This window comes from Dama dama, chromosome 15 (genome assembly GCF_033118175.1).
Source record: "Dama dama isolate Ldn47 chromosome 15, ASM3311817v1, whole genome shotgun sequence".
In the NCBI taxonomy this organism is placed as follows: Eukaryota; Metazoa; Chordata; class Mammalia; order Artiodactyla; family Cervidae; genus Dama; species Dama dama.
The window spans coordinates 97,073,769-97,096,651 of NC_083695.1; the positions used below are offsets into that span (position 1 = coordinate 97,073,769).

The window sequence follows — 22,883 nt, forward strand, 5'->3', positions numbered from 1 at the left end:
TCTTGAGGAAAGCCTGTGTTACTATGTTACTAAAAGCAGTTCTTGGAACTGCTTTTGCTGCGTGCCATAGATTTTGGAGAGTTGTGTTTCTATTTTCATGTGTCTCTAGGTGTTTTCTGATTTCCTTATTGACTTCATTGACCAATTTTTTTTGTTTTTATTTTAGCAGCATGTTGTTTAGTCTCCACATATTTGTTTTTTTCTTTTTATTTCTGTAATTGATTTCTACCGTTTCATACAGTTGTGATCAGAAAAAATGCGTGAATAACATATGCATCTTTCTTACAGTTTTGGCTGTACAGGAGCCCTCTGCCAGTTTCCAGTGATAACTGCTCTGCACGGAGATGTATTTTTGGTGAGTCCCTGGGAGCAGGTGAGCTCTACCTCCTCTTACTCCACCATCTTGACTGATCCCCCTGAGGTTTGTATGATTTTCTTATTAGTTGCTCTAGCTATTATACATATAAGTAACTTATCACCACTTACAGGTGAAGCACATATATTTAGATCAGATACTTAGGAAATTGTATTTTTAAATTGGGAGGGTGAAAGTGAAAGTCGCTTAGTTGTGTCCGACTCTTTGTGACCCCATGGACTGTCCATGGGATTCTCCAGGCTAGAATACTAGCGTGGGTAGCCTTTCCCTTCTCCAGGGGATCTTCTCAACCCAGGGATCAAATCCAGGTCTCCCAGACTGCAAGAGGATTCTTTACCAGCTGAGCCACAAGGGAGGCCCAAGGAGGGTAAAGGAACCTAAACGTAAGTCAAGCTTCTGTATTTCACTTGAAGTGGTAAAATGTCACACTCTATTTATGGGCTTCTATGTACACTGAGCACCACTTCAGATGTTATAACTTTTGCTTCAGTCATAAAACGTGATTAAAGAAACTCACAAAGTGAAAGTCTATTATGTTCCTTTCTACTTTTACCTATTTCATTGTTCTTTCCTTTCAGAAAGGCCCATCTTACTATTATCATTTTCTTTCTGTTTGGAGGGATTTCTTTAGCCATTATTTAAGGGTAGTTCTGCTAATTTTTTTAGGATTTTTTTCTTTGTCCTTAGTTTTCAAATGTTTAATTATTATGTGTTTTCATGTGAATTTCTTTGAGTTTATTCTCTTTGGGATTTACTCAGTTTCTTGGATCTGTAACTTTACATCTTCTATGAAATTTGGGAAGTTTTCAGCCATTATATCTTCAAATTCTTTTTTAGTCTGACATTCTCTTCTCTCCTCCCCAAATCTCCAATGATAGCAATGTTAGATCTTTATTTATTGTCCCAGAGGTCTCTGAGGCTCTGTTAACTTTTTCCTTTTTTTCCTGCTGTTTACACTGAGTAAATTCTATTTTTTTTCTTCAGGTTCACTGATGCTATCATTTGTCATGTCTGTTCTACTCTTGAGTCCACTAAGTGAGTTTTTTTTTTTTTTTTAATTCACTTATTGTATTTTCAGTTCTATAATTTCCATTTGGTTCTTTAAAAAAAAAACCTAACAGCTTTATTGAGATACAATTCACATACCACAAATGCATCTTTTAAAAGTGTATCATCCAGTGATTTTTAGTGGATTCATTCAACAATCACCACTGGCTAATGTCAGAACAATCCATGGTACCCCAAAGGAGATCTGTCCCCATCAGTGGTCATTTTCCATTTCCTCCTTCTTCCAGCCCCTGGCAACTGCCAATCCATTTTCTATGCTACGGACTTGCCTATTTCGGACACTTCATGTAAATGAAACCGTGCATGCAGTCATTTGTGGCTGACTTCTTTCAATCAGCGTGATGCTTTCAAGGTTCATCCCACTGAGGTATTTGTTAGTACTTCATGCCTTTTAGTGGCTGACTCATATTTCATGGGAATATCTTGTTCTGTTAGAACAAGACCCAGTTTCTCCCAGTCAGGCTCTCCCATCAGGAAGCTTCCATAAGCCTCTTACCTTATCCCTCAGAGGGCAGACAGGATGAAAACCACAATCACAGAAAACTAATCAAACTGATCACATGGACCACAGCCTTGTCTAACTCAGTGAAACTATGATCCATGCTGTGTGGGGCCACCCAGGATGGGTCATGATGGAGAGTTCTGACAAAATGTGGTCCACTGGAGAAGGGAATGGCAAACCATTTTAGTATTCTTGCCTTGAGAACCCCATGAACAGTATGAAAAGGCAAAAAGATAGGACACTGAAAGATGAACTCCCCAGGTCGGTACGTGCCCAATATGCTACTGGAGAAGAGTGGAGAAATAACTCCAGAAAGAATGAAGAGATGGAGCCAAAGTGAAAACAATGCCCAGTTGTGGTTGTGACTGGTGATGGAAGTAAAGTCCAGTGCTCTAAAGAACAATACTGCATAGGAACCTGGAATGTTAGGTCCATGAATCAAGGCCAATTGGAAGTTGTCAAACAGGAGATGGCAAGAGTGAACATCAACATTCTAAGAATCAGTGAAATAAGATGGACTGGAATGGGTGAATTTAACTCAGATGACCATTTTATCTACTACTGTGGGCAGGAATCCCTTAGAAGAAATGGAATAGCTCTTATAGTCAACAAAAGAGTCAGAAATGCAGTATTTGGGTGCAATCTCAAAAACGACAGAATGATCTCTGTTCGTTTCCAAGGCAAGCCATTCAATATCACAGTAATCCAAGCCTATGCCCCAACCAGTAATGCTGAAGAAGCTGAAGTTAAATGGTTCTATGAGGACCTATAAGGCCTTCTAGAACTAGCACCCCAAAAAGATGTCCTTTTCATTATAGGGGACTGGAATGCAAAAGTAGGAAGTCAAGAGATGCCTGGAGTAACAGGCAGATTTGGCCTTGGGGCACAAAATGAAGCAGGGCAAAGGCTAACAGAGTTTTGCCAGGAGAATGTACTGGTCATAGCAAACACCCTCTTCCAACAACACAAGAGAAGACTCTACACATGGACATCACCAGATGGTCAATACTGAGACTGATTATATTCTTTGCAGTCAAAGATGGATACGCTCTATACAGTCATCATAAACAAGACTGGGAGCTGACTGTAGCTCAGATCATGAACTCCTTATTGCCAAAGCCAGACTTAAATTGAAGAAAGTAGGGAAAACCACTAGACCATTCAGCTATGACCTAAATCAAATCACTTATTATTATACAGTGAAAGTGACAAATAGATTCAAAGGATTAGATCTGACAGACAGAGTACCTGAAGAAGTATGGACGGAGGTTCATGGTATTGTACAGGAGGCAGTGATCAAGACCATCCTCAGGAAAAACAAGGCCATTACAAATAGCTGAGAAAACAAGAGAAGCTAAAGGCAAGGGAGAAAAGGAAAGATACACTCATTTGAATGCAGAGTTCCAAAGAAAGCAAGGAGAGATAAGAAAGCCTTCCTTAGTGATCATTGCAAAGAAATAGAGGTAAACAATAGAATGGGAAAAACTAGAGATCTCTTCAAGAAAACTAGACATACCAAGGGAACATTTCTTGCAAAGATGGGCACAATAAAGGACAGAAATTGTATGGACCTAACAGAAGCAGAAGATATTAAGAAGAGGTGGCAAGAATACACAGAAGAACTATATAAAGATCTACATGACCCAGATAACCACGAGGGTGTGATCACTCACCTAGAGCCAGATATCCTGGAATGCGAAGTCAAGTGGGCCTTAGGAAGTATCACTACAAATAAAGCTAGTGGAGATGATGGAATTCCAGTTTGAGCTATTTCAAATCCTGAAAGATGACGCTGTGAAAGTGCTGCACTCAATATGCCAGCAAATCTGGAAAACTCAGCAGTGGCCACAGGACTGGAAAAGATCAGTGTTCGTCCCGATCCCAAAGAAAGGCAATGACAAAAAATATTCAAACTACCACACAATTGTACTCATCTCACATGACAGAAAAGTAATGCTCAAAAATCTCCAAGCCAGGCTTCAATAGTACATGAACCGTGAACTTTCAGATGCTCAAGCTGGATTTAGAGAAGACAGAGGAACCAGAGGTCAAATTGCCAACATCCATTGAATCATAGAAAAAGCAAGCGAGTTCCAGGAAAACACCAACTTCTGCTTTATTGACTATGCCAAAGCCTTTGACTGTGTGGATCACAACTAATTGTGGAAAATTCTGAAAGAGATGGGAATACCAGACCACCTCACCTGCCTCCTGAGAAATCTGTATGCAGGTCAGGAAGCAACAGTTAGAACTGGACATGGAACAACAGACTGGTTCCAAATCAGGAAAGGAGTACATCAAGGCTGTATATTGTCACCCTGCTTATTTAACTTATATGCAGAGTACATCATGGGAAATGCTGGGCTGGATGAAGCACAAGCCGGAATCAATATTGCCGGGATAAATATCAATAACCTTAGACATGCAGATGGCACCACCCTTATGGCTTAAAATGAAGAACTAAAGAATGTCTTGATGAAAGTGAAAGAGGAGAGTTTAAAAGCTGGCTTAAAACCCAACCTTCAAAAAGCTAAGATCATGGCATCTGGTCCCCTCACTTATGGCAAATAGATGGGGAAACGATGGAAACAGTGAGAGACTTAATTTTCTTGGGCTCCGAAATCACTGCAGATGGTGACTGCAGCCATGAAATTAAAAGAAGAAAAGCTATGACAACCTAGACATCATATTAAAAAGCAGAGACATTACTTTGTCAATAAAGGTCCATCTAGTCAAAGCTGTGGTTTTTACAGTAGTCATGTTTGGATGTGAGAGTTGGACCATAAAGAAAGCTGAGCACTGAAGAATTGATGCTTTTGAATTGTGGTGTGGGAGAAGACTTTTGAGAGTCCCTTGGACTGGAAGGAGATCCAACCAGTCCATCCTAAAGGAAATCAGTCTTTGGAAGCACTGATCCTTGCCCACCTGATGCTGAAGCTGAAACTCGAATCCTTGCCCACCTGATGTGAAGAACTGACTCATTGGTTAAGACCCTGATGCTGGGCAAGATTGAAGGCAGGAGGAGAAGAGGACGGCAGAGGATGAGGTGGTTGATGGCATCACCAACTTGATGGACTTGAGTTTGAGCAAGCTCTGGGAGTTGGTGATGGACAGGGAAGCCTGGCGTGCTGCAGTCCATGGGGTCACAAAGTGTCAGACAGGAGTGAGCAACTGAACTGAACTGAATATTTCATGGGATAGATATATGACATTTTGTTTATCCACTCACTGACTGAAGTGCATTTAGGTTGTTTCTATTTTTTCTATTACGAATAATGCTACTATGAATATTTGTGCACAAGTTTTTATGTGAACTTATCTTTAAAATATTCAAGTATTGCTGATTTGCAGTATTAGTTTCAGGTGTATCTGTTAGTCACTCAATGATGTCTGACTCTGTGATCCCACAGACTGTAGCCTGCCAGGCTCCTCTGTCATGGACTTCTCCAGGTAAGAATACTGGAGTGGGTAGCCATTCCCTTCTCCAGGGGATCTTTCAAACCCAGGGATCAAAGCCAGGTCTCCTGCATTGCAGGCAGATTCTTTATCATCTGAGGCTTCAGTTGTACAGCTGAGTTTCAGTATTTTTACAGATTATACTCCATTTAAATGATTACAAAGTAATGTCTATAATTCCCTGATTTGCACGATATCGCCTTCTTGCCTATCTTGGACATAACTTCATTTCTCTTTGATACACAGGATTTCTGGGTCATAGGGGACCACTGTGTGCTGTGCTTAGTCATGTCTGACTCTTTTAGACCCCATGGACTGTAGCCCACCAGGCTCCGCTGTCCGTGGGGATTCTCCAGGCAAGAATACCAGAGTGGGTAGCCATGCCCTCCTCCAGGGGATCTTCCCAACCCAGTGATCGTACCCAGGTGTCCCACATTGCAGGCAGATTCTTTACCATCTGAGCCACCAGGGAAGCCCTAGGGAACCTCTGTGTTTAACATTTGGAAGAACTGCCAGATTGTTGCCCAAAGTGGTTGCACTATTTTACCATTCTGACTGCAAAGTATGAGTGTTCCAGTTTCATTTTTATAACTTCTATTTCTTTGCTGGAATTTTTTTCATTTATCTAAAAAGAATTTGGAACTTATAATAGAAGCATCTTTATAATGACTGCTTGAAAGTCCTCAGATAATTTTGACGAGTATTGGCAGCTGATTGTCTTTTACCATCAGATGTGGTTTCCCTGGTTCTTCTCATGGTGAGTGATTTTCAGTTGTACCCCAGGCACGTTGGTTGTGATGTCAGACACTCTTGATTCTGTTTAAATCTTCTATTTCAGCAGGTGTCCATTCTGTTTGGACTCAGTGTGTAGGTTCCAGTCTTCTTTTGTGGCCTCAGTTCCAATGATAGTTTAGGTCTCAGAGCCCTTGTAAAGCTGTCATGGCCTGTCTTGTTCTTCTGTGCTTTGGGACTCCTACTGTGTCCCTGCTGGTCCCCATGATGTCTGGGGTCACTGTGTCACCACTCATGATGGGGAGCTGAAGCCTGGGTGGAGGGCAGGGCTTGGCTGCTGCTGTGGCCGTGAGCCCGTTGGACCACCTGCCTGTCTGCTGGGTCTGAGTGCAGCTACCCTGTCAGCGTTTTCAGCAGAGGAGGAAACCCAAAGGCCGGGCCCCCCGCTCGGTCTGGTGATGCTCGGGGCTGCCAGCCATTGGCTGCTCTGCCCACAGATGGAGACAGAACCACTGATACGCCCTGGAAAGGCCCTCGTGGCAGCATTGGTCCTGAGGGGCTGCTGATGGCCCTGCTTCTATGTGTTGCCCTGGACTGTGATCCCTGCGTTTGCACAGGCTGAGCCGTGGAGCTGGCTTGCAGCTGCAGGGCCATGAAGGTGGCTCTCTGGGTCTTGGACCTTGGCATCCTCCTCCTCAGGACCAGGGCCGCCCCCACTGGTAAGAGTTTCCTTCCTCCACCCATGGAACCTTCTGGAGGCTCTGCTCCACAGAGGCTGAGGCCCTGGGGTATGACGGTCCCGTGTTGTCTGCTGTCTGCTGGGGTCTTGCTCAGCCCAAGTGGGGCCACGTCCTAGGGCAGAAGACATGTGGGGCTCCTGAGTGCAGACACCCAGAGATGCTGGTCCTTGCGCTGACTGAGCAGGTTCCACCCGGGGTGAGCCAGAGCCCCCGGCCCCGCCACTCGGAGTCCAGGATGCAGGGCTGGCCAGAGTCCAGACGGAGTGAGGGACATGGCTGGCGTCTGGCCCCAGTGACCCAGACGGACAGGGGATGCTGATGGGTTCTGCAGGGAGCTGCCCCGTCTCCTTCCCTTGGGGCAGGCAGGTGGTGGGTGGGTGTAGGCAAGCTGGGGGCACCCGGCTGTGATGGTGAGTGTGGTTTGGTGCTGGGCCACGGAGGTGAGCCAGTCCCGGAGAGACGCCACGTCAGGGTGGGGGGTGGGGGCTGCTGGGTCCAGAAGCCAAGAGCTAGGTCATGGCAGGAGCTGTGGACGGGTGTCCTGCTGGGAGACAGCACAGAGAGGCTGGGTGAGAGGGCGCCGTGCGGCCTGCGTGCGGGTCTGCGCGAAGAGTGGTGGAGAGTGAATGCCGAGTACAGGCAGGGATGCGTGTGAGAGGAGGCTGGGCAGCTGTGTGTGGACGCATGTGAGTGTGTCTTGGGGCTGGGGAGGGGGCGAGGTGCCCTGGGAGCTGACGGGGGGAAAGGTCACTGGGCAGGTTGATCCAGGGTCCAGCAGGAGGCGACAGAAAGCCAGACAGAGGGGCACGCTGGGTGGGGTGGGGTCTGGGTGATGCTGGAGCGCGTGAAGGGTGGGGGGCTGGGTTCTGAAACGCAGTGAGGCTGGCTGGCGGGAGGGGTGCTGGCTTGTGTTAAAAAGGCGCACACTGTGCACATGTATGTCCAGAGGAGCAGGGGTGGGTGTGAGGGGGCTTTGGGAGCGGGTGGGAGCGGTGGATGAAGGCCTGGAGGGTGGTGGGAGGAATGTGCCTTCTTCTGTACTGAAGGCTGGGGGTCCCCCTCTCTCTCCTGCCCCACGAGTCCGGGACAGGCCCTGGAGGTGGTCTGGCCCAAGCTGGGCATACTTGTCCCTGCGGAGGCTATCTGACCCCCCTGCATCAGCCCAGGGATCGGTAGGATGATGGAGGGTCCAGGGGCCAAGATGAGGGGCTTCCGGGGCTGTGGTGTGGTGAGGACAGTCCAGGGTCCGAGACAAGGGGGGCTGTGTAGGAAAGACCGGGGTGCAGGGGCCTAGTGAGGAGTGCAACCCTGCTCCCGGTGGGACTGGAAGGTCAGGGGGCGGCTGAGACTCTTGGAGACCCAGGAGGCAGCCCCCAGGAAAGTGAGCTGGGGTGCAGGGGGTGGGCAGTCAGAGATGTGGGGTGGGGGTGAGCAGGAAGATGAGGGGCTGCGGGGCTGCTGGGAAATGACCTTCGGCTGGAGGCTGGGATGGGTGATGGGAGGAGCCCGCCATGCCAGGCAGAGGACAGGGGACTTCCATGCCTTGGGCCTGCGGTCACCCAGGATGTGGGGGCTCCGGCGGGCCAAGGAGGGCACTCAGGGCCCTTGCCCCACCACCCGTCTGGACGGCTCTGCGGTGCGGGACTTGGCTTTGCACGGAGGCCTCGGAGTCAGGCCTTGGCAGGGGCCCCAGGCACTGTCGTCACCACCACCGACTCTCTGCTGTTGCCGGCCCTCACTGGCCCGTTCCATCTGCAGGTGGACCCGATGACCTGCGGTTGGCCTACCGGCCCAGTCCATGCGACGGGGTGGTGCTGGTCTGGCATGAAGGGGCCTGGGGACACGTGTGCAACTGGGAGTGTACGCTGAAGGAGGCGTCCGTGGTCTGCAGGCAGCTGGGCTGCGGCTGGGCCGTGGGCGCCCCCAAGTATGTCCCGCTGCCCAGAGAGGCGGTGCGGCCCTGGCTCCACAATGTGTCCTGCAGGGGAGACGAGGCCTCCCTCTGGGGGTGCAAACTGGGGGCCTGGACGAAGAGCGAGTGCCCCTACGAGTGGGTGGTGGTGGCTCTGTGTTCCAGTAAGTTGTGGGCTGGGGTGTGGGGGGACGAGGGGTCCCAGGGCTCTCAGTGGGGGCCCCCAGAGCTATCTGAGACAGGCCGGCTCTCAGCTCTCCCTTCTTCCTGTGTCAGCAGGCCTCTGTGTTTTGCTTAAGAAATCCCTTCTTTACAAGGCAGCGGCAGTGTTCTGGGCGCTGGGGATGCAGCCATGAGTAAACAGTACGAAACTGGCTGCACAAAGCCTGCTGTCCAGGGAGAGACCGAGGGAGAATGCACAAGCAGGCAGAAGCGCAGTGAGGGGGTGGACATGCAGGCAGGGGTGGGGGCGACACTTGAGGGAGCCCCACGGACTGTGCAGGCATCTTATCACCATCACCAGCTCGAATGTTCTCCCTGGAGGTCTGTCTGGAGGGTCTAGGGCTGTGTCTGGCACCTCACGTCCTGTCTGAACTGACCCACAGGGTGGTTTGTGGGGCCCAGAGCAAAGCGAGAAGGCAGGTGTCTGTTGAAAAATCAACGAGGGTGTCCAGAGATTGTTGAGCCAGGAGGGCCTCTGAGCAGCCCCACGCTGACCCCTCAGCGAGGCACAGGGCTGGTCTGGCTCAGGCCGGGCCCTGCTGGGGACGGCTGTCATCGAGGCCTGAGGTCAGCAGAGCCTGCACTGTGCGCGATGCCCTTTATGCTTCACAGGTGGCACTTTCCGGGAGGTGCGGCTGGTGAAGGGCCGGAGCCCCTGTGCGGGGCTCCCTGAGATCAGGAATGTGAACGGGGTGGATCATCTCTGTGGCCTGCACCGGGAGGAGGCCACAGTGTTCTGCCGGGAGCTGGGGTGTGGCCCTGCCCTGCAGGCCCCCTGTCAAGATGGCAGCATCGCCAGGAAGTACACGACTTGTGTGGGCGATGAGCTGACCATCCGGAATTGCAGACTGAACAACAAGTTCCGCAGTGGCTGCGACTTCCAGCGAGATGCCCAGGTGGTCTGCTCAGGTGAGGTGGACCCTCCATCCTGGTGTGGGGTGGGGTGGGGACAGCAGGGAGCTGGCCATGGGCTGGCCATCCCTCCATGCTCCGAGTGGGCTGCAGCAGAGTGCGCCCTGGGAGTGCCTCTCGCTGGCCCAGTCCTGCCTGAGGCCTGGGGTGCCAACGTGGGGGAGATGGCCCCTGTGCAGCCCACCTGTTGTGGCGGAGGCGAGAGCAGGCCGGGGAAGGTGAGTGAAGGCAGACAGGAAAGTCTCCTTGAGAACGGACTCTGTAGCTCTTCCTTGCTTTGGACAGAGACCTAGAGGTGAAGGCACAGGATGGAGCCGGGGGCACGTACAGCCGTTGCCTCTGGAGTGCAGGGTGGCCCAGGAGAGGTGCGGGCCGGAAGCCAAGGGCGGGTGCAGTCCCGGCCGTGTGCCGCGTCTGTGCTGCGTTGACTGTGACCACTGTGGGTCTCACACAAGTCAGGGTCAGTAGTGGGAACAATCTGGTCTCTTAGATCCTGGTACATTCCGGGTGGAAATGAGGTAAAGTGTCCACTCTCCTTGGTGCCCTCGGGGGCATGCCCTCAGGGGGCCATTACCTAGCCTCTGAGACAAGGAGGGTCTTGATGCCACTGCCCCGGGCAGACAGAGGTTGTGCAGCGTCTGTTGTGATGGGGATGGAGGGTCTCTGGCCATCAGTTCTCCCACTGCTCAGCAGGCCCTGCTGCAGGCAGATGATCGCCTCTGACAGGACTGCTCAGGGTCCACAGGGGGGCTCAGGGCTGAGCTCTGAGCTGAGAAGCCCTGTACATGTCAGAACTGTCTCCTATCCAGGACACATGGAGGCCAGGCTGGTGGGTGGCGAGCACTCCTGTGCTGGGCGCCTGGAGGTAAGGCGGGGCCTGACCTGGGGCACTGTCTGTGACGCTGACCTGGACCTGGCCACTGCCCACGTGGTGTGCCGGGAGCTGCAGTGTGGCATGGCCGTGTCCACACCCAAGGGCACCCACTTCGGCCAGGGCTCGGGGCTCGTGTGGACCGAGGCCTTCCGCTGTGTGGGCAATGAGTCCCTGCTGTTCCACTGCCCTCGGGGCCCGGGCACCAGTGTGGGCACGGCCAGGATGCGGGGCTCAGGTGCTCAGGTGAGGCCACGAGGGGGGGCTCCCAGTCTGGGCCCTGCCCGCTCCCTGCCAGCCTCCCTCTCAGGATGCAGCTGGCCCAGCCCCAAGGGGCCTCCTTCCAGGAGGTGAGCCCATCCCCTTGAGGAAGTGCTGCTTCTGCGGGTTGCGGGCAGGCTTTGGGGACAGAGGGATGTGACCCCCAAGGCCGGCACAGAGCCCTGCACACATGTATCCTCTGGGCATTGCCGCTGAGGCGGGTGTGGGGCTGGCAGAGAAGGGGACCCGGGACCCCCATCCTGGGTGTGAAGGGAAGAAAGAGCCAGGAGCAGGGCCCGTCGGGGGAGCGACGCTGACACCCCCTCCCCCTGCAGAGTTCCGGCTGGTCAACGGCAGCAGCGCCTGCGAGGGGCGCGTGGAGCTCCAGGTCCAGGGGGCCGGGGCGCCCCTCTGTGCCGCCCACTGGGACCTGGCAGACGCCACTGTCCTCTGCCACCAGCTCGACTGTGGGAACGCGGTGGCCACGCCCCCAGGGGGCCACGTTGGGGGCGGGGCCTCCGCCCTCTGGCCAGACAAGGTGCACTGCGCGGGGACAGAGTCCCACCTGTGGGACTGCCCCGTGAGCACCCTGGGGGCGCCCGCGTGTGGCCCCGGCCATGCAGCCGCCGCCGTCTGCTCAGGTGGGTCAGCGCGAGCGCGGCCGGAGGGGAGGCCGGGAGCGGACAGGGCTGCGCTGGGAGGCGGCGTCCTCGGCCCGGGACAGGCCGGGTGCCACCCGCCGGCCCCCGCCGCCCTGCAGTGTCCTCCTCCCCCCCGGCCCCCGCTCCCAGGTCTCCCCGACGCCCTGCGGCTGAGGGACGGACAGAGCCGCTGCGATGGCCGCGTGGAGGTGTCCCTGGACGGGGTGTGGGGCCGCGTCCTGGACGAGGCCTGGGACCTGCGCGGCGCAGCCGTCGTCTGCAGGCAGCTGGGCTGCGGCGCGGCGGAGCGAGCTTACGAGGTGGCGGCGCCTGCGCGCGGGACGGTGCCCCTGGGGCTCAGCCGCGTGCCCTGTGCAGGCACCGAGCCCCGCCTGACGCGGTGCAGTGTGTCCGCGGCCCCGCTGGTGTCCGCGGGGGTGTCGCGGGACGCGGGCGTCGTGTGCTCCGGTGAGTGCAGGCCCAGCCCCCAGGACCCCCTCCTGGGGCCCCAGCGCCCTGACTTGGCCTCTCCGTCTGCAGGGAACCTCCAGGTGCGCCTGGCCGCGGGGCCGGGCTGCTGTGCGGGGCGCGTGGAGCTGCTCCACGCGGGCGAGTGGGGCACCGTGTGTGACGACAGCTGGGACCTGCGGGACGCCCAGGTGGTCTGCCGGCAGCTGGGCTGCGGGCACGCGCTCAGCTCCCCGGGGGCCGCACACTTCGGGGCCGGGGCCGGGCGCATCTGGATGGACGAGCTGGCCTGTGAGGGCCACGAGGCCGCGCTGTGGCGGTGCCCGTCGGGAGGCTGGGGCCGACACGACTGCGGCCACAAGGAGGACGCCGGTGTCCTCTGCTCAGGTGGGTGCTGAGACCCAAGTGCCCTCCCAGGGCCGCTGGGTCTCCAGGGGTCTCGCGCTGTTCGTGCGTAACGTAATGGCTAGTGCTTTCCTGGGATTGCACTGAAACGTCCAGGGCTGTTCCCCCGCCGGTTTGAAGAACTCTGCACTTGACTCCTCAGTGCCCTCCTGCTGCAGTGATGCTGAGCGACTGACGCCCCTTTCTTTGCTCCTGTGGGCGGGGGTGGGGTGGGGTGGGGTGGGGAAACTGGGAGGTGCCCGGCGGTGGGCAGAGTGAGCTCACCTTGCTCCTGCTCTTGGAGCAGCACTGGGGGCCTTTCTCCGCAGCTGCTGGAAGCCCATCTCACATTTGGACTTTAGGGCTTCCCTGTCGTGAATTCTTGATTTTGATCCACATTTCAGTGTGCTGGACCGGTTCTTTCCAGAGTATTGTTGAGGCATGGTAGGAAGATTGCTTGCTTTTAGCTCATACATCTCTGAGGCTTTTTGTGTGCATCTTGTCTGGGTGCGATTATTCTCAGTGATGGGGTTTTGTCACACGCTGGAGGCATCTGTGCTTCCTTCCTCCTCCAGGGTCTCTGGGAAACCCTTTGAGAGGGGGTGGGCATCCCCGCGTGGGCTCTTGGCCTCTTCTGATGGAGTTTGGTTCCTATTTTTGCTTTAGGAACGTTTTCTGTAACTTTCTTGGATGTCTTAGATGACTGCTTCTACTTAAGTCATTGCATTTCTTTTCAAGTAGCAGGCGCATTGTTCTGGCTCCCCCAACCTTGTCACTCATCTGGTGGGGGTGGGGTCTCTGCTCCTTCCTCCTGCTTCCTGGGAGAGGGTCTCTAGGTGCTGTCCACTTCACACTTGGCTCTGCTGGCACTTCTGGTCTTTCTGTCCTTGGATGTAGGTTTCACTCCCACTGTTTTCAGCTTGAAGCTCTTCCTTCCTCCGTGCTCTGGGCTCCTCAGGCAGTTGCTGGTGCTCGCTGGCGGACAGGCCTCTGTAGGGGACCTGGCTGTTGGCAGGGGTGGGGACTCTGCTGTCCCGATTAGCCTGGCAGCAGCGGGGTTCCGAGGGGAGATCAGAGGCAGGCAGGCGCTACGAGGCCCGGGCGTGGAGCGGGCACCGGTCACTCTTGCCCCATGCATTTGGTTGGTGGAAGGTCAGAGGTCAGCCCAGATCCAGGGCTGGGAGTAGACTCGGTGAGGGGGCAGGGACAGGCGGGGGTCTGAGTGGCCGCTTTTACTCTGTCACAGATGCAATTCCTGCCGTTTATTTTCTAAGCCTATTTTACTTAGTTAAGATGCTGTCAGATGCAATTCCTGTCTCAGTTCTTCAGTTTATCCCCATGTATGTATTGTGATGCATTCTGATTATGGCCCTTTTGACTTATTTTAGGGGGTGGCGTCCTATTCCACTGTGTGGTCAGGTTATAGTCGGCTTAACATACTCCTTGCTCCTGGACTTTCACCACTCCAGGGTAACAAGACACTACTTGGGTGCTGACCAGCCGGGACCAATGACAGACTCAGAGATCGGGCTAATTCCTTTTTTGTTGTTGAATTTTTACAGTCACTGCTAAATTGATCATGTTGTTTAAAAGGGTTATTCTGTATCTGAGTGACTTCCAGGGACAGATTTCTACAGTCAGTTGAGTTACTAGGGATCGCAGCATTGGCGCTGGGGCCTAAATTGGCTCCCTGTGGGCCGCTGCTCCCCTCTCGGGTGGGGATGGACGGGGACGTGGTGGTGTGAGCTGGATGCCAGAGGCCCTGGCTTGGCTCGGGTCTCGGTGCTGGGGGCCCCGGTTTCGGCCTCCCCCTCCAGAGCCCCTGACCCGAGGGGCTTGTCTTCCAGAGGCAGGGGCCCTGAGGCTGTGCGGTGGCGCCGGGCCCTGTGCCGGGCGGTGGGACGTGTTCCACAGCGGAACGTGGGGGGCCGTGTGCAGTAACGCCCTGAAGGACGCCTGCTTGTCCATCATCTGCCAGCAGCTGGGCTGCGGGGAGCAGGGCTGGCTGGAGAACAGGCCGGGGCACAGCAGCCTGGACACCTCCTGGGTGGACAACATCCAGTGCCGCCGGCTGCGGAACTCCACGCTGTGGCCGTGCCCCTCAGCCCCCTGGCACCCGCGCTCTTGCACCCGTGGAGAGGAAGTCTGGATCACCTGTGCAGGTAGGCCCTGCCACCTACTGCCAGTGGGCAGACTCTGGGGGCCCTCGAGGCAGCTTCAGTGTCCTGACAGGTCATCCGCAGGGGCTGCCATTCACCGATGGCTGGGGGTGGTGGGGTCTCTGGGCTCCACAGGTTCCGTTCTGAAGCTTCTCTGAGCATTTATGCTGGGTGAACCGCTATTTGAATCCAACAGGATCATCAGGGACAACGACGCAGGATTCCGGGGAGGCCCTCAATTGCTCCTTGATGGGCAGCTGCCCAGGTACCCCCCCTCTGCCCCTTCTCCCCCCCCCCCCCCCCCACCAATCCTCTCCCCATCCGGGTCCTGCCCCGCGGTGACCACAGACCCCTCTTGCAGAGGAGGGCGAGCTGCGCGTGCGCGGGGGTGAGGACCGCTGCTCCGGCCGCGTGGAGCTCTGGCTCGCGGGCTCCTGGGGCACCGTGTGTGATGACTCCTGGGACCTGGCGGACGCTGAGGTCGTGTGCCGGCAGCTGGGGTGCGGCTGAGCTGTGGGCGCCCTGGCGGGGGCCGCCTTCGGACCAGGCTCGGGGCCCGTGTGGCTGGATGAGTTGGGGTGCCGGGGCTGCGAGGCCTCCCTGTGGGGCTGCCCGGCGGAGCCGTGGGGCCGCGGAGACTGCGGGCACAAGGAGGACGCGGGCGTGCGCTGCGCGGGTGAGTGGTCCGGGGGGGCTCCGTCCGTGCCCTCCATGGGGTGAGGGGTCGAGGTGGGGCTCCGTCGGTGCCCTCCATGGGGTGAGCGATCCAGGCGGGGCTCCGTTTGCCCCTCCATTGGGTGGGTGGCTGGGTGAGGCCTTCCTAGGGCCTGGGGATGGGGCGCCCGGTGGGTTCCTTTGGCGCCCCCTCAGCCCTGGTGCTGCAGAGTCCAGCCCTGAGGCTGCTCTGAGCTGGTCCCCTGGATGCTGGGGTGGAGGCTGTCTCCATGAGCTGTTTCAGCCTGACGGGGCTGCGGTGCTGCTCCGGTGGATTGGCTGGCCACAGCCCAGGCTCTCACTTGGATCCCACCCACTTTTCCTGCAGGTGACAGAGAGGCCGTCACCCTACATTCGGCATCAGGTAGGTGAGCGCTTCCTCAGGCCTCAGCTCTGGCCCTTCTGCTTCAACCCACCCGGAGGGGCCCTGCATGGAGCCCTGCCCCACACAGAGGGGCCCTGTAGGGACTCTGCCCCACCCACAGGGGCCCTGGAGGGACTCTGCCCCACCCCAGGGGTCCTGGAGGGACTCTGCCCCACCCACAGGGGCCGTGGAGGGACTCTGCCCCACCCACAGGGGACGTGGAGGGACACTGCCCCATCCACAGGGGTCCTGGAGGGACTCTGCCCCACCCAGAGGGGTCCTGGAGGGACTCTGCCCCCACAGGGGTCCTGGAGGGACTCTGCCCCACCCACAGGGGCCGTGGAGGGACTCTGCCCCCACAGGGGTCCTGGAGGGACTCTGCCCCACCCACAGGGGCTGTGGAGGGACTCTGCCCCACCCACAGGGGTCCTGGAGGGACTCTGCCCCACCCACAGGGGTCCTGGAGGGACTCTGCCCCATCCACAGGGGTCCTGGAGGGACTCTGCCCCACCCTGGGGGGCTCTACCCCACCCTGAGAGGCCCTGTAGAGGCTCTGCCTCAGAGGTTCTGTGGACTCTCCCACATCTACCTGGCTGCTGGGTGGAGGTCAGGATCCCAGGACCGCCGTGCTGGATGTCTCTACAGGTGCCCTGGGCCAGGCAGGCAGAGCGCCCAGGGAGGGTCAGCCAGCCCCCGCCCTGCTGGGCCATCTGCTGGGCATCTCCTCTGGGCCTTTCTCTTGCCAACTGTGGGGTTCAGTTCCGGTACACTGTGTCCTCTTAGACACCGAGTCTGAGTCCAAAGCCGTCAGGACGCTAAGAGCTACCCTCCTGGCCCCTCCCTCCTGGCCCCCCTCCCGGATTTAGTGCTGTGACCTCGGGGCCAGCTGGGACAGAAGCACAAGGCCCACCTCTCCTCTGGGTGCCCCCCCCCAGGGGCTCCGGTGGTCCAGGCCGAGGGTCACAATGCCCCAGGAGGAGCAGGCACACGGGCGAGACCCTCCTCTCCCTGTCTTCCCAGGCAGCCCTCTGGTCCTGGCGCCTGCCCTCGAGGCTGGGACTCTGCCCATGACCCTCGGCCTGGCCCTCGGCCCCCTGCTGCTCGTCATCTCCCTGGTCCTGGGGGCTTGGTGGTTCCGGGCCAGAGGTGCCTGCAGGGGTAGGTGGGCGTGGTGGGTGGGGTTGACCGTGGTCCCTGGGGGTGGGAATGCTGGGGGGGGGGGGTGCTTTGAGACCCTAGCCCATCGCAGCTTCTGTCTGTCCCTGCCGCTCCACCACAGCCTATGGCAACTTCCTGCGAAGTAAATCCATGAGTTATTGGTGACTGGAGACGCTGGGCCCTGCCCCACTTCTGAGAGGGGCCAGACGGGGGAATCCACAGTCCCAGGGCTGCCTGGGTGGGACAGAGGGCTCCAAGGGTATCTGGACCCCTCTGTCCTCCATGCAGCTGGGGACAGCTCCCACATGCTGTGCCTGGGGAAGCGTGTGGCCGCTGCTATCCGTGGGGAACTGCGGCAGAGGAGCCCAGGGTCCAGAGGGTCCTGGGACGTGTGGCCACCCCGCAGGGGCCCCGTGGGCGGGCTTAACTGCTGGGAGTGTCTCAGCTAAAGGGCTCTGGTGTGACCCCTGCAGGTTCTGGAATGCTGGGGAGCCTGCCCTCAGAAGGTGTTTATGAGGACATTGGAGCTGCCCCCGCCGGGGAGAAAGACGAGGCTGCTGGAGCGTCCGGGGCCGTGGTGCCGGAGGAGGAGTATGACGACGTGGCGGAGCCCGAGCCCGAGGAGGGCGACGCGGAGGAGGGCGGCGCGGAGGAGGGCGCTCCCCTGAGTCCCACGGGTGTGCAGCTCTGCGCCGTGGCGTCCATGGTGCTCTTCCTGCTCTACTGCTGCTTCGCCCGGGGCTCCGCTCCGGCCCACCCCTACATCTAAAGGCCCGAGAACGCCTCCGTGTGTGCGTGACTCACTCCCCCCACAGGCTTGGTGCTGGGGCACTTGCTTCTCCCTTCCAAGTTGTCCCTTAGACTAGAATCTTCTCAGGGATAGACTCGGAGTTTAGGGAGGGGCCTGGGCTTCTCTTTGGGTTTCTTCTCGAGCGGCAGCCGCTGTAGGGGCTGAGCACGCGGTGGGAGGAGGCGCGCCAGCAGCAGCCCGGCCCCTGCCCCGTCCTTGTCTCGCCCTCTGGCCTCACGGTGAGCAGGAAGCCAGGGCCCGGGAGTCCTGGGTCTCTGAGGAGTTGCTGAGGGTCCCCAACGGGTGTCTTTCTCTTTCAGTGCAGGCGGGGCTCTTCATAGCCCGGGCCTCCTCACACCTCAGGCTGGGAAGGAAGACCCCAGTGGCCTCTGCCCTGGGACGTGCTGACCACGAGCCGGCTGCAGGGGACATCAGTGAGACCAGGGCAGGGGAGAGGCCAGTGTGCCTGGGGCTTTCATCCTCCTTGTTTCTTAAAGAGTTTTATTAAATGTCTCATCCATAATTCATCTCAGACATTCCTCAGATGCCCACCACGGCCTGGGGTCTGTTTCTGGCCCCCTCTCTGCCTCGCCCTGGTCTGGGTGGGCCCCGAGGGTCTTTAGCTGTCATGGACTCTTGTCCTCACGGGTCTCCTGAGTTGTGTGTGCGCGTGGTCCCTGATGAACCAGCTCCGGCCACCCCTCCTTTCATCTGCGGACGTGCTTGACCTGGCTCAGGTGTTGTGCCACGGTCCCCAGTGTTCACGCATGTCCAGCCCTGATGCCCCCACCAAGCCCCTTGTGACCACAGCTCCCTGACGACACCCTCTTTGGGAAGCTAGTTGCCCTGTATCTTCTTCCTGTGTGGGTCTGGTATCAGTTTGCAAATGACCAGGCCCCCCTCCTCCATGTGTAGATCTTTCTGGACTCCCACCTCCTATCTCAGCACCCTGGGAAAGAGCAGGCTTACTTCTCCTGTGATCCCTCCCCTACAGGGTCTGTCCAGCACTGCTGTTGATTACCACCTACCTTCCATGTTTAACTTCAGGGTCTGGCCAGCCTGCAGTGACCACCACTGGCCCTGGACTCTTGGAGGGTCTCTGTCTGCTGCCTCCCACCTCCCGGCCCTTCCCCTGTGCCCCACCCTTGGACTGCAAGAGAGAGGCTGCTGTGGTCTCAGGGACCACGCTGCTGGAGGACGTGAACATGAAGGTCTCCCTTGGATGGGAGCCCTGATGAGGAAGATGATCAGGCTAATGTCCAGAGGGACTGGGCAGGGCCTCGGGCGCAGTGAGGAGGGCAAGTCACCAGGTCCCGGGGCAGCTCCTCACAGAGCTTTGGGGGACACACAGGGGCTTCCTGGCCCACCTTGCACCCCTGTGCATGTTCGAGGCCTGCCTGCTGGCCCAGAGTTGGCCAGCCTGGCTTACTGGCGTGCACTGGACATCTGGGGGGGGGGGCCTGGGAGTGGTAGCAGGGGTGCAGGGGGAGAAGGTCCCTGGGTTGGAGGAACGTGAGCTGGCAGGAAGTGGGGTGAGGCCCGAACAGAGTAAGGGTGCCAGCCCAGCAGTCAGAGAGGGTGGGGACTTCGGGAAGGATGCACCTGCCCTTCCCTGCATGCCTCTCCCTTCTCCTGCCCCCAGCATTCTGGTTACACTGCCTTCAGAGCGGAGTGTGAGCTCGTCCCCACGGGCTCCCAGCCCCCTCAGTCCACCTGGGGGTGCTGATTAGGCACCCTGTGAGTAGAGCCCCCTGGGGACCCCACTGAGGCTGCTGCTGGTCCGCGCGCCCCTGAGGTCCGAGCTGGGGTGCGGCTCAGTGCTTGGTGCAGGCTGCGGTTTGGGAGGCGCTGGGGCTGATGCACAGAGGGTCCTGGCTGACGGGCCCTTGACTTCTCTAGAAACCCCTTGTCTTCTCCACATCATCTGACAACCCGGGCTGCTCTTTGTAAAATTGGTTCTCTGGCAAATCTTTTGGAAAGTAACCTTTATTGATCTTATTCTGCTTAGAAGATAATGCACATTCAAAAACTCATGTAAGCAAGAGAGAAAATGAAAAACAAATATTCTATCACTCAGAAAAGAATGCCTCAGCATCCTGGCTCATATCCACTGAGAACTTTTCTTTTCAAAGATGCAAAGCCCTGAGCATGATGGCCAGCAGCACGTGGCACCCGCTCCCTGTCCCCATGCGTCTCCCACTAGAAGGTGCAGCCTGGCCTGCTCTGCGTGCTCAGTGGCTGCTGATGTCTCATTCACTCGCCTGCTGTCACAGCTTTGGCTGCTTTCCAAGGACACCACCCTCTGAGAGTCATGTGTTTAAGGGGTTGGTTCATGACACGCCGGAGCGTGGATTCATTCTGCAGCATACCTCTGTGTGTAGGCAGAAAGGCGTGCCTCCTACCGAGCGTGGCCCCTGGCTCCAGCCTGGCCTCCACAGGGTCCCAGCTCTGAAGGAGGCCAAGCCTGCGTCTCACCACAGGCGGCTCCACTTCACGTGTCCGGCCGGCAGATGGGCTGGGGAGACGAGGTATGGCTCATGGGCTGACTCAGACTGGCTCCCATCAGCAGGAGGCCACCTCCTGCACCCAAGGACTGCAGGCTGGCCTGTGCTTGGGCGGCTTCAGGGGCAGAGGGGCCAGGCTGCTGCTGTTCCCTCTGCAGCTGTGACCCTCCCTCCCGGGGAGGGTGCCCTGTGGGCCCTGGGCTGGGAGGATGCCCCATGGGGGCCCACTGGGGGTGCTGGCTCAGCCTGGCCCAGCCACCTGACGGGAAGTGACCACAGGCATGTCAAAGGCAGGGCCCCAACTCCAGAGATGCCACCGAACATGGTCCGTGAATGTTCATTTGTGTTAACCTTTTACTTTGTTAATGTCGTTGTTGCCATCAAAATAAAGCATGAGAAAACTTGGGAAAGTTGAAATTAAGGGCACAAATTTGGAATGGAAGAGGAAATTAGATTTTTAAGCTTTGAAAATCCTGGACAAGAAGCACCTTTCTGCCATCCACGAAGTTCCCATGTTCTTGTCTGGAAGGCCTAGCCATCGAGTCCCTGTCTCTGCTGCAGGGCGGGCCCCCAGCCAGGGCCTGGTGAGCAGGTACCGCTGGGCGGGAGGGCGGGAAGCATGGGTGTCTGCAGGTGGCCACGCCCCCACCTCCTCGGCGGCCAAGGGAGAGAGGCCTCGCTCCCTGCTCCAGGGCAGGCGGTGCATGGGCCTCGCTTGGGGCTGCGCGCTGGGGCCGTGGGGCCGTGGGGGCTGCCCGTGTGGATGCGTGAGCACCGCGCGGCCCAGGTGGGACGCGCCCCTCTCCCCGCCACGCCCCACGCCCGCCTGAGACAGCCCCCAGGGTAGAAGCCCAGGAGCCCTGGGCTGTGACCCTCCGCCTTCCCCTTGTTATGATGACCCTACGCAGGGCACCTTCTTGAGCCGTGTGTCTTCTCCGAAGGCAGGGCGGCACTTCCCCAGCTGCTTTTCATGCCCCAGCCCTTTCAGGGTTCAGGGGACTCTCACCTTCACGACCATCTCCTGCGCGGCGCTCCGACCCCACCCCCAGGCCAACCCCACCTCCTGGCCCGTGGCTGAGGGAGGCTCGCCTCTGGCCCTCTCCGCTCTGGCGAGGAGCCCACCGAAGCTCTGGAAGCCAGAGGGCAAGGGGTGCGTTCCTGCCGCGATGCCGGGCACCTGGCTGCGTAGCTCGATGCACCTTCCGGCTGCCTCCCTCCCCGGGGTCCTGGGAGGGAGGGAAGGGCCTTTCTGCCCCAGTGCCCTGATTCCTGCACGCGGAGAGATGCCCTCATGGCGGCAGGGCTCAGGTGAGGAAGGCGGGCTTCTGTGCTGCTGTGTGCAATGGGACGCTGGCCACCCAGGGACTGAGCGGTGGGCAGCCCTGTGCTGGGACCTTTGGGAGCGTGGACGGGAACACCTGTCCTGAAGGGCGGCTTGCACGCAGTGGAGGCAGGTGTCCTGCAGAAGGCTGGGGTGCCGCTCTGCGCTCCAGGCATCCAGACCCCGCCTCTTTGGGATCCCTGAGGGCTGAGTGCCTAAGGTCATGAACTGTAAGGAAACAGAGTCCTGCATCTTCTGCCACAGGTTCAATCTGAACTTCCTGGACCTGTGCAAGCTGCCTACAGATTCCCAGTTGCTGTATTCAGGTAGGGAGTTTAGTTCAGTTACTCAGTCATGTCTGACTCTTTGCAACCCCATGGACTGCAGCACGCCAGGCCTCCCTGTCCATCGCCAACTCCCGGAGTTTACTCAAACTCATGTCCACTGAGTCAGTGATGCCATCCAACCACCTCATCTTCTGTCATCCCCTTCTCTTCCTGCCTTCAATCTTTCGCAGCATCAGGGTCCTTTCAAATGAGTCAGTTCTTCGCATCAGGTGGCCAAAGTATTGGAGTTTCAGCTTCAGCATCAGTCCTTCCAATGAATATTCAGGATTGATTTCCTTTAGGGTGGACTGGTTGGATCTCCTTCCAGTCCAAGGGACTCTCAAGAGTCTTCTCCAACACCATAGTTCAAAAGCATCAATTCTTCAGCGCTCAGCTTTCTTTATAGCCCAACTCTCATATCCATACATGACTACTGGAAAACCCATAGCCTTGACTAGATGGACCTTTGTTGGCAAAGTAATGTCTCTGCTTTTTAATATGCTATCTAGGTTGGTCATAACTTTTCTTCCAAGGAGTAAGCATCTTTTAATTTCATGGCTGCAGTCACCATCTGCAGTGATTTTGGAGCCCCCCCAAAATAAAGTCAGCCACTGTTTCCCCATCTATTTGCCATGATGGGGAAGTGATGGGAACCATGGGTCCCCATGGGACCAGATGCCATGATCTTAGTTTTCTGAATGTTGAGCTTTAAGCCAACTTTTTCACTCTCCTCTTTCACTTTCATCAAGAGGCTCTTTAGTTCCTCTTCACTTTCTGCCATAAGGGTGGTGTCATCTGCATATCTGAGGTTATTGATATTTCTCCCAGCAATCTTAATTCCAGCTTGTGCTTCTTTCAGCCCAGCGTTTCTCATGATGTACTCTGCATATAAGTTAAATAAGCAGGGTGACAAATTACAGCCTTGATGTACTCCTTTTCCTATTTGGAACCAGTCTATTGTCCATGTCTAGTTCTAACTGTTGCTTCCTGACCTGCATACAG

The 22,883-nt window shown here is 57.0% G+C and overlaps 1 protein-coding gene across 1 annotated transcript in view; it reads left to right on the plus strand.

Annotated features, from left to right (window-relative positions):
• The first annotated feature begins 6,786 nt into the window (after positions 1 to 6,786).
• The window catches only part of SCART1 (scavenger receptor family member expressed on T cells 1), a 42,793-nt gene continuing 26,696 nt past the window's right edge, over positions 6,787 to 22,883 (plus strand). Inside the window, 20 exon segments of the mRNA XM_061161359.1 lie at positions 6,787 to 6,853; positions 8,633 to 8,950; positions 9,621 to 9,917; positions 10,730 to 10,987; positions 10,990 to 11,037; positions 11,388 to 11,693; positions 11,844 to 12,164; positions 12,167 to 12,267; positions 12,269 to 12,548; positions 14,393 to 14,533; positions 14,536 to 14,707; positions 14,901 to 14,969; positions 15,066 to 15,082; positions 15,252 to 15,380; positions 16,803 to 16,940; positions 17,229 to 17,282; positions 17,414 to 17,617; positions 18,051 to 18,164; positions 20,796 to 21,021; positions 21,223 to 21,542. Coding sequence (XP_061017342.1) covers positions 6,787 to 6,853; positions 8,633 to 8,950; positions 9,621 to 9,917; positions 10,730 to 10,987; positions 10,990 to 11,037; positions 11,388 to 11,693; positions 11,844 to 12,164; positions 12,167 to 12,267; positions 12,269 to 12,548; positions 14,393 to 14,533; positions 14,536 to 14,707; positions 14,901 to 14,969; positions 15,066 to 15,082; positions 15,252 to 15,380; positions 16,803 to 16,940; positions 17,229 to 17,282; positions 17,414 to 17,617; positions 18,051 to 18,164; positions 20,796 to 21,021; positions 21,223 to 21,542 — 3,580 coding nt within the window.